The sequence below is a fragment of the Cupressus sempervirens genome, chromosome 3 (assembly GCF_028749045.1).
Source record: "Cupressus sempervirens isolate cs-2001-9-10 chromosome 3, ASM2874904v1, whole genome shotgun sequence".
Lineage (NCBI taxonomy): Eukaryota > Viridiplantae > Streptophyta > Pinopsida > Cupressales > Cupressaceae > Cupressus > Cupressus sempervirens.
This window is the reverse complement of record NC_143120.1, coordinates 291,623,608-291,634,604: the sequence shown is the minus strand read 5'-3', so window position 1 is coordinate 291,634,604 and position 10,997 is coordinate 291,623,608. Positions and strand designations below refer to the sequence as shown.

The following is a 10,997-nucleotide window of genomic DNA, read 5'->3' as shown; positions in this document are numbered from 1 at the left end:
CTTCTAAAGAGTACTTCAAACATTAATTGCAGATAGTAGAATCGGATTTTGGGGAATGATTAAGGCACTACTTTTTTTCATCCATGACAAGCAGATACAGATTTAAACAAGGTCAAATCATAGAGATTTTCTTTAGATATGTAGCACTGAAGATGATCTCAGCAATTTAGTTCTAGGGGATTCAGAGAGAGATGGCAAAGTGAATGTACCCAACAGAAAGCAAGCACTAGACTGACGACACTACGGATCTCTAGAAGGATTATATATGTCTGGTATTCATGGTGTGTATAGGGATTTAAGGTTTGGCAGCCAGAACAGTCAGTAGGGTCAGCTTTTTGGGGGAGTGACTGATGCTAATTTCTTTTAGATCTCTGGTACTTAAATCATTAATTGACTCTAGATTATATAATCTATGTAGATGACATATTTTATATATATAAACTATTTCAGCTTAGGCAATTTACTGATCAGAGAGAAAATCACTGTAAATAAATGAGCTGCTTGAGTATTTTACTACTATAAATATTTCAATAATCCTTTCACCATTTATTTTCTACAAGCCTAATATTATTGAACATGTTTCTCTACAAAATAGAATGGATATATACTTCATATAAATATGAAGGATTTGCGATTTATGGAAGAACTTTGAATCATTTTGATCTTAGTCTTCCCATTTTTCGGAAGTCTTTCTCAGGTATAATCGTTTGCATAAATAATCATTCTATTCTAGAGCCACATATCATACTACTTGACAATGGATCAGTGATCTCAAACATTGATAAAGAATTACTATAATCACATCCAGAAGCACTCATTCTAAATAGCATGCACTGGATATATTATGTATCTGAGCTCTGTCTAGTTTAACCATAAAGATATACGCAGAAGGATATCAATGCACTGTCAGCTTCAGGCATAAAATGATTTGAAAATATTCCATGAGAGGATCAGGCTGACACACAAATAAATTGAAAATAAAAGGGTTACACTCAGAAATTGGTATCATTTGGGCATTACATACCTAAAAAGCATATACTCAGAGATTATTCTATACAAGGAGTTAGAAATTTATAAATTGAAATAAATGGTGAGTAAAAAAATTAAGAATTGGGATTCTTGCCGTGTATGGTCACTATGAACATATAATTATAGTATAAACTAAGAGTTTTGGGCATATAATTATGAACTATGAACATACAAGTTTTGGGCATATTATTAAGTTTTAATTATGTGTTCTCTTTGATTCATCATTATTTCTTATAAAAGTGAGGAGCCGCTGATTAGCAGGGCTCTCATGGTTTGTGAAAATTCTCCCAAGAATTTGGAACTTTTTTTTTGTTTGGTTTAAGAAAATTTTCTCAGTTGATTCCCTAGATCAAGATGTCATCATCAAGCACAAGGTTGGTAGGGAGTATATGGCCACCTCAGTAAACTGGACGAAGAAAACACCTGTGTATCATTTACAATTTGGTCTCATCAAATACTTTGACTGAAAATTTAAAATAGTATATTGGCACAGATTTCTCATGCTATCCCAAAGTCTGTGTACGTCCCAAATTGTGACATGTTAATCACAGCTATGAAGCTGACCCTGGCACAGGTTTCTCATGCTATCCCAAAGTCTCTGCACATTGCAAATTTTGACATGTTGATCACAGCTATGAAGCTGACACTTCCAAGTGGTCAGCCCATTATTTTGTAATTCATATTGATAAGTAATTTGAGTGACATAATTAATTAACGTGAATTTGTTCTAGTTGAGTCAGGAAGTGATAACAAAGAAATGTGGCAATGGAGGATGTCCCCAAGTTTATGAATGGTGTGATATTTATTGTTCATATTTCTCATTGTTATGATAAATAATTGAATGTGCAACCAAAATTCATGAATACAACTCTACAAAAGTTATATTGTCTAAATATCAAGAGTTCCTCTGGCTACTACAAGCTTAACCCACTTTTCTAACAGTTTTGAAGGCTTCAAAAATAGATGGGTCATTGGTTCATTATGGTTTGTACAATATAACATATTAGCCAGGTTATTCTCCAATTAAATAGAGGAAGAATAGTCCCACATCCCTTAAGCACACAATGGCTCAAAATTGTCTGGCCTAAGCTTTGCTCTGAAAGTTCTAATAGTCAAGTACAGTTTTTAACAGCTAATTCTTCTACTTAGTATGACTCTATTCTACCCATTCAAAACAATAACTGAAATTCAGATAAGCATTTCAGATTGTTAACTAAAGTTAGTATTCATTTTTGGAGATAAAACCAATTATAGATTCTCAAGTAATGTTACAGAATATATAGTTTACACCTTGCTTGAAGATAGTATAATAATTAATAAGAAAATAAATCCCCTGTTTTATTCTAATGGATGAATAAAAGATACTCCCATCTGTATGGAAAAAAAGATTGAATAATTTCATTGGCTTTAAGGAATAAATGTATGATCTAAAACAATTTATTGCAAAAGGAAGATTGTCTTAAATAGAAGTAGGCTGCCATTGTACTAGCTCTAGATCATCAGACTGGCTTTATTTTTTATTGAAGCCAACTATCAGAAAAAAGTAGGAGGGTATAAGCTATACAAATAAATTATATTGTATCCTAAACCATTTGGGCTGAGTTCTGCTCTTATGGATGGAACTTTCCAATGGCTCCATGAACTTTCAAATATATCTAGCATTTTAGCAGAACCCAGCAATAGGAATACTCCTGTTGGAAAGATTTTTCTCAGTGATCAGCAAGACGACTAATGCCCCATACATCAATTATCCCAGGAGGAAATGCAACATCTGTCGCTGCTCGCACAGCAACCTTAGCAACAGATGATGCACTAACAGGTGGCACAAACAGTGGTCCTATGACTGGGATTTGTGATGCAGATTTTGCATTTCGGAAGACCTACAAATATTTATTTAATGTCAAGCATGGCGGCCAATTAATTTAGCACTAGTTAAGCTTGAACAACAAATGCAGAGTCAACTTAACCAAAAGTAAGTGTGAATACCGTTTCAAGGGGAGCACCAACAATCCCCAGTGGAATCTTGAAGCTTCCAACCTGGCGAGTCCCATAGATGAATCCGGGTCTTAGAATAACACCTAAAATGACATTGTGCAAAGAAGTGGATTTGGATTATGGATCAAAGATTTTAATGTTTAACAAAGAGTTTTTGGAGATTGTTATTTAAAAAAGAATTATACTGAATCAGATTATTTTCATATTTAATGCACAAAAAGTGAAGGTGATATGTAATGGCAAAGAATCCCATTCCCATTTTCTATACAAGCATAACTTCTTAGCCTACTTTTTCTAGACAAGCAATTTTCCATACATGCCATGATAGATTGTATGATTCTATCTTCATCACCCCTTCACATGAACAAGAAATTTACCTCCATATGGAAATCTGTCAAGTAAAGCTTTTTCAGCAGCCCTCTGTTTCAAGTTTCAACAAAGCATATTTCACATCAATTGAAACAGAACAATGTCAACAGTAAGGAAAAGAATAACAAGCAATAAAAAATTCAATCTACAATTTGTATTAGTAATTTCAATACCCATGCTGATTCTGTTGCTTTAAAATAATTTTCAATTTGATAAGTCAAATTAGGTATCTGCTCTTATGATAAATTAGATAATGTAATCAAAGAGAAATACCACATATTTGTAGAAAAGAGCCTATATAAAAACTGCAACCTAACACTCTCAAGGATCTCTGATGTCACTTTAAGATCATCAAAGAGGATTTTCAGCAAAGAGAATGCTGACTTGCATAATGGAAATAAAATGTACTAGACTCTTAACCTTGAAGTTTCAACATTCATTTTCTTTTTAAAAATTTATGATTTCAAAGAAGATTCAAGCGGTAGGCAACGGCCTATAGCACAATGGTAAGTTGTGAGTCTCTCATCTAGGAGGTCTTGGGTTCGAGTCTTGCGAACTTAACAAAAATTAATAATTAATCTTGGCTTCGGCCCATTATTCATCCAAAAAATAAAAAGATTCAAGCAGGTACTTATAACTAGGGCCAATGTCCAATCTAAACTTCCATGCTATATTTTAAAATCTTCAGTTTTGCGCTATGTTACTAGATCCACCTTCCCTTTAAGATGTAAGATTAAAAAACAATTAATGTACCAGTCTAGTCAGCACACCCACTTAGCCTATGAGATGCACCTTGAGGGAAAAAACAAACATTTTCACCTCACCTGAAGTATATGTTGCTGAATTTTGTACCACTTTGTCTCAACCTCATCCCCGAGCTTGAAAATAAGCTAGGCAACAATGTATCACATGTCCATTAAGGATTCAGCCCAGATATGTATTTGAATACAGATATCTTCAGGAGCTACACTAGATATAATTGTTAAGGAATGCAAGCTATGACCAATCAAAGTTCTACAGACAAGAACATGATGCATAGACTCTTATATGCTAAAAGGATGTCTTGCTTGGTTGTTACCTTTAACTTTTTATATTTATATTACATGCATCGTATCCCAGCCATTATATTTTATCCAATGTTCTCAAACGACCTGCAACATGTACTAGATATTTCACCTTAGCATATCCTGTGCAACCTAACCCTTAAACATGCATTTAATCAACCGTGCTATGCACATCTTTTCAAATAGTTCATAGCCTGTCTATGAACACATACAAATGTTCCCAAAACAATAAATTCAGGGAAGAACAACACGGTGCAACCCCCAGGGATGCAACAATGAATCCTCTCTCTTATTCTTATGAGGCAATCATAGTTGGGTGTATTACAAGATTTTATTTTTGCTAATCTTCTTACAACAAATTGATTTCTTTCTACAATTTAAAAGTAACCCTCAGTTTTTTATTAGCCTTATGTGATTAACAGTACTTTTTTAGTACCGCTTCTGCAGAGTGTACCTGACTACAACTGCAAGAAAATGTAAGACAAAATAACGAATACGCCAAAATTAAGGGGAAAGAATCAGGTACATAACATTTGGTATATTATTTTTTGTCTTTTTGGTTAATAACAGAATCCTCAACAGCCTTGTCCCTTTTTCCTGATCAAGAAGCCTACTTCACTGTTCATCATTCAACGTTTTCAAAAAAGGTTGGAAGAAAGAGTATGAGGAGTTTCCCCTGGATGGAATAGGTGTCATTTGCCTTTGTGTTGAACATTACTTATCAATGCTGTGGGATTTTAGGATCGCTGCAAATGTAATAGCTCTGTCTGTATCTTATGTTTTCCAAATGCAGCATCTCTCTTGCATTTATATTGAGGATGAGGCAAGAAGAGACATGTCCCTTCATGGGATATGTCTATTCATTATTAAAAAATTAATATAATGATAATTGATTATGTAACTACATAAATATGTGTGTATGTGCACATAATATGTTTGAATCATTATTAATTTCTCCTAATAGTATATATATATATAGTTTAGTCTCATAGAATTTATCTGATAGAAGCTACAAAACATCAGCATTCCCTCTTAGCTAGAGAGGATAAACACGGGATTAGATATTACCTCAATGTAATATCAAGTTGGCATGATTAATGATATTTTTGGTCAGAAGATACCCGCCATTTAGATATCATTTCATGATATCAGGTGTGATGGCCTCTAAATATCAAGTCACATGATATTCACCAAATACTCAAAATGTCCGTAAGGATGTGCACACGTATCCTCAATAATACTTACCAGAGGAACATTATATTCATGGTATGTTTAAGGAAATTAATCCACCATGCAAGATATAATCTATCATAATCTACTTAGACATCATAAGATATCCATCATAACAGAAGATTGAGTTATTTTTAGATCATCACCTTCCAATAACTGTAATAGATACAAGTCATTATCATTTAGAAGTCGCCACTTCCTCATGATATACATAGGGGACAGGCCCATACACACATGACATCAAAAGATTACATGAACTCAACACGGATACTCTCATGTGGTGTTGTCATGACATCCACCATGACCCATATTAGAGACTAAGGGTTTTCACCTCAAACTTCTCTCTCATAGAGAAGAATGTATTGTGAGAGATGCATTTTGAACTTCTCCTTCACAAAGAAACACTAATGTTTTGACCTCCTCATCCAAGGTTACTTTTAATGACATGTCAAACTCTCTCTGAATCTGATATCAACTTTTCTGACCTCCTCGTACAAGGTTACCTCTGATGAAGTGTCAGACTCCCTCCAAATCTGATATCAATCTTCCTTTTCCTACAAGAACCTCTCTGCAAAGAAAAGAAAAGATCAAGGCAAATTGCTCTTATAGTATGTTTAGAAATACAAATAAGAGAGAGACTGTAGTGAGTAGATAAATGAAATACTTAAGGATAATAACTACTTATCTGTACAAGTTGCTCCAATGAAGGTCCATATGCATCAAATCAGAAAATGCCTCCATATAAGCATATGTCAAACAATGAGAATGAAACATTGGTCATTATTTCCCCCCACAATGTAGAGATCCCCACTTGTATCAACCTCTTGATCTCTTATAGTCAAAGAATCCTCTCAATGAAATATTAGACTTTCCACATGCACATGCATGTAACTCCTTTCAATTATAGAAAATATATATAATCTAATCACAAGATAATCAAACTCCCACTTTTATATCACTGAACAATTCTATATAACTTGTCTCCAATCTCCTCATAAAGGTTGTTGACAGTTACTACTCAAACTTTATTCTCCATAAATCTTCAATAATCTGTTTTACATGCAATCCTATCTCTGGCTGCGGAAGAACAATCTTTGATGCCCTCCATTTTCCCCACGTTGTTTCCTGCCCGGCCTTGCTGCTAACATGGACCTTCCGTCCTTATCAAACTGTATGTTTCCTTATCATTGCAAGATCCTACTCACCTTTTAATGGGAGGTCACGTGCCTTTTTGGGGGTCCTATTATCTGCTTGTCTTATCTTCAAATATCAATCACCAAATCAGATGCTGACAATCTCTAGATAAAACACTGAACACAATAACTATAAGCCCAATTCCTGGAGGTAATAGGATGTCAATTTTAGGGCTGTTTGAGCACCCAATCTTTTACACCTGGTTCAGCGTGACATTGCATTCTGTTTGGGACGTTGGCATACTAAAATTCTTGGCATCAATACCAGCTTGTATGCCTTAGTAATCTGCTGTGGTGATTGGTTTGGCAGACCTACAAATGCTTTTCTGAGGTATGCATTTTCTTGTTTGGGCCTATGTCCATTCCTGTAGAGACCTGCAATCAGCATATAAAAGCCTGCAATCACCAAATAAGGGCTTGCGATCACCAAATAAAGGCCTGGGTTTAACATTTGGGGGCCACATTACTGAAAAAAAGGCCCTGCATCAATATTCTGGGGGCTGTGATTCATTCTAAGGGAAGCTAAGTTCCCATTGACTCCACACTTGGTCTTAATTTTAATAAAGGTAGCAGCATTGGTTAAAAATAATAAAGATATTGCAATTGTTCTGCTGTTCAGTATTGGTTATAACTTATTGTTGAAGCTTGTCAATTCAATATTTCAGTATTTGGGAAAATTGATATGATATTGAGCATCCAAAATCTCATCTTCAGTTATGGGTAATAAACTGTGAATTCCTTTTGTTTACACAAGAAATCTGAATACCTTATCAATAGATGATTTATTTGGTTAGAGGAAATTCCTTCTAAAATTCTATAATTCAGTGTGTGGTATTGAAGCTTGCCTGCAAGTGTTTGACGAATTGTCAAGCGAATGTTTAATAAACAGAAATATCAAGATACATTTTGTGGGGTAGATTTTGTTATATACAATAACATGGAAATTATATTTATATAGAAAGGATCAAAGCCTGTATGTGCACCTACAGAAGATAGAACCAATATCAGGAGATAAAGATAACAAAAATATAGATGAGAAAAAGATGGGAGCAGAAAGAGTGTACACCTTATACTGCCTAAAAAGGCAAGTTATATGGTGTCCTTTTCTGCCTGGGCTGGTAATTAAAGACCCTTTTTTTTTCCTTTCTTCATTTTCACCAGACTCACTTCACTTGTGGATGGCATAGGAAGAACACTGCAATCTAAACCTATATACTGTTGAGATCACTTGGTTTTGGCATAAGTATGGCATGCAACGGGGAAAAGATCATCTTGTTCTCTTGGGATCACTATGGTGATTGACAATTTGAGGTTGAGAACAGTCACTCTTTCAAGCTTCTCCTCCAACTACTAGTGAGATGCATCAACGGGGATTGTATTGTTGTTGTGTCTTCAAAGACAGCTCCCAGAATGCCAACATTAATCGTTGCACCTGTCTTCCTAATATTGAGTTAAAGTGTGGGAAACGACTAAGGAAGAAAAACTGTCATGCCAATACCAATTTAGATAAGCATTATGTAGGCTATTTGCTGCAGATTACCTCTCATAGACCTTATTTGAACCCAATCTGACAAGCAAAAATTATCGTGCAGAAACCAATTTAGATAAGCATTATGTAGGCTATTTTCTGCAAATTGCCTCTAATTGACCTTGTTAGAACCCAATTTGACAATTTGAAGAGCTGGGGTCACCTCAATACTTTCCTCTTTGGGTTGAAGCACTTACGCCTACTCTAGGATATGGTGAGTCCTTTAAATTTGGGGGTATCTGCATGTTGTTTAGACCTTCTGCACGTATATATTATCAAGTGGTTTTTATTGGAGTGTTTGCGACCTGGATAGGAATGTGCCTTTGAGCTCACAAATATTCTCTTCTTTCCTTTATGTCCACTATTGCTACATTGTTGTGTGAATCTCATTTTAGAAGAATTTGTAAGAAAATTGTAGTGATTCACCTGCTGCATTGAGTATTAATGGAACATCTGTTGATTTTTTTGCATTTATACATCTCCCCTTCCAACAAAGATTGTCATTCCTCGATTGTTGAAGGCCGGGCCATTGAATTAAAAAAGGTGATATTCATCACTTGGGACAAGTTTGCAAAACAGGAGATAGCTGGAGTAAAATCCTTGATCCCTTCTACCAGCTGAGTCTCTCTTGATGAACCATTTAAACCTTTATAGAAATGATTGATTGTTGGGTAACCAATCTTCTTCCAAACCTCTATTGTTTGTGCAACCAGCGAGGAAATCTGATGCCTAGTTCTTCAATCTTTGGAAATGGTTGAGAGGAAATCTTTATAACAATGAAAAAATTACAATTATCACATGTCTATTGAGATGGCACCCTTCAAAGCACTATACAGGTATGAACCCCTCTCATTTATCGACATGGTCCTGGGTGATAGTTGTGCACCTAGGGCAAGGGACTGACTTCAAGAAGGGAAAGACATCCTGAGTCTTGAAGGAAAACTTACAAAGGGCACAAAATCAATAGAGGACCTACACCGATAGACATCAAATCCTAGAAGTTTCTGTGATGTTCCTGACCGAGCGGTGGGAAATTCTAAATAAGCCTGGAAGGATTTCTTCTGTTGGAATTGGTTGTCTACAAATGCAACATATGGACTACTGGAATGAGTAACCGTACACTAGGAGCAGTATGGAAGCAATCTCTAGATGTATGTACGGGGGTGGAATGGAAGCCGTATAGTGGGGAGGAAGTGTATAATGGTCGTATAGTAGCAAGAGAAGAGGTCGTATGATATCTTTAGAAGGACCGTACAGTAGCTTTAGAGGGGTCGTACGATAGCTTTAGAAGGGTCATGCGGTAGTATGTGGGATGTGATAGTGAGTCCATACAGCAATAGGAGGATACCATACAGTGATGGAGTTGAGCGTTTGGTGAGGAGATAAGTGGACGTGCTTGACGAGGAAAAGCAGTGCTTTGTAGTTCTTCCTATTCACTCAAACTAAGCCCTCCAAAATGGATTGAAAACTTCACAGCAATAATACAAAAGACACTAAAGTATATTGGAACAGTCACAGATAGATATAGATATATTTTAGATTGAAAACTATAAAGAAATAATCCAAATCGCATACCGACTACTACCTACATGTCGTGCTTAAATACACTTTGGAGGAACTTCCCGAAGGTTTACAAATATAGCAAACGGCCAAACCTACGAAAACAATAAAATAAAAATGGGTCCAAGATATACTAAATCAATTGGCTCATGAACAAATATTTGATTAATTAATTATTTTATGACGTAACATTATAGTCCTTCCATCCCAAACTTTACTTGTCCTCAAGCAAATGAAATGTCGGATGCTGCAGAATGTGTTCACCTTCCCAAGTTGCGTTGTCCAACGAAAAGTGTTTCCAACGTACCAAGTATTCCCTTAGGGTACAAATCCACCTTCTCACGTACATCAATGATCTCGACTAGTTCCAATACAAGCTTTCCTTCTTCATTCAGTGGTGGAAGATCTGTAGTTACTGCAATGTTCTACCCCACGGCTTTCTTCAGACAGGAGACATAGAAGACGTTATTGATGTGGCTCCCTTCTGGAAGTTCCAGTTCGTAGGTAACTTCACCAATGTGACAAACTACACGATAAAGAACATAAAAATGTGGCTTCAATTTTTCTTTCCCTTTTGCCTTTAATGAGGATTGCCTGTACAGCTGGAATCTGAGATAGACCAAGTCTCCCACTTCGAAACTTCTCTCAATCCAATGTCTATCAACATACATCTTTTGTTGATTCTGCACCCTTTGTAAGTTCTCCTTCAAGAATCTCAGAATGTCTTGTCCTACCTAAAGCCAATCCCTCGCCCTTGGTGAACGGCTACACCCAGTACCATGTTGATAAATGAAAGGGGTTCATACTTGTATAGTGCTTTGAAGGGTTCCATCCCAATGAACATGTGATAATTAGTATTGTAACAATATTCCCCTAGATGCATCCATTTGACCCATGCCCGTTGTTGTGCTGAAACGTAGTTTTGTAGGTAGCCTTCTAGCCACTTGTTCACAATCTATCTGTCCACCTGTGTGAGGGTGGTAGCTAGGAGTTGGTGACAATTTTGTTCCTGCCAATCGAAACAATTTT

The 10,997-nt window shown here is 35.9% G+C and overlaps 1 protein-coding gene across 1 annotated transcript in view; it reads right to left on the bottom strand.

Annotated features, from left to right (window-relative positions):
• Positions 1-2,405: 2,405 nt before the first annotated feature.
• LOC149566108 (NAD(P)-binding Rossmann-fold superfamily protein) overlaps positions 2,406-10,997 on the bottom strand; it is a 178,746-nt gene continuing 170,154 nt past the window's right edge. Inside the window, exons 8-10 of the mRNA XM_089819539.1 lie at positions 3,402-3,444; positions 3,016-3,107; positions 2,406-2,909 (exon numbers count right to left, since the gene is read on the bottom strand). Coding sequence (XP_089675665.1) covers positions 2,739-2,909; positions 3,016-3,107; positions 3,402-3,444 — 306 coding nt within the window. The 3' untranslated portion in view covers positions 2,406-2,738. The remainder of the gene's footprint in view (positions 2,910-3,015; positions 3,108-3,401; positions 3,445-10,997) is intronic.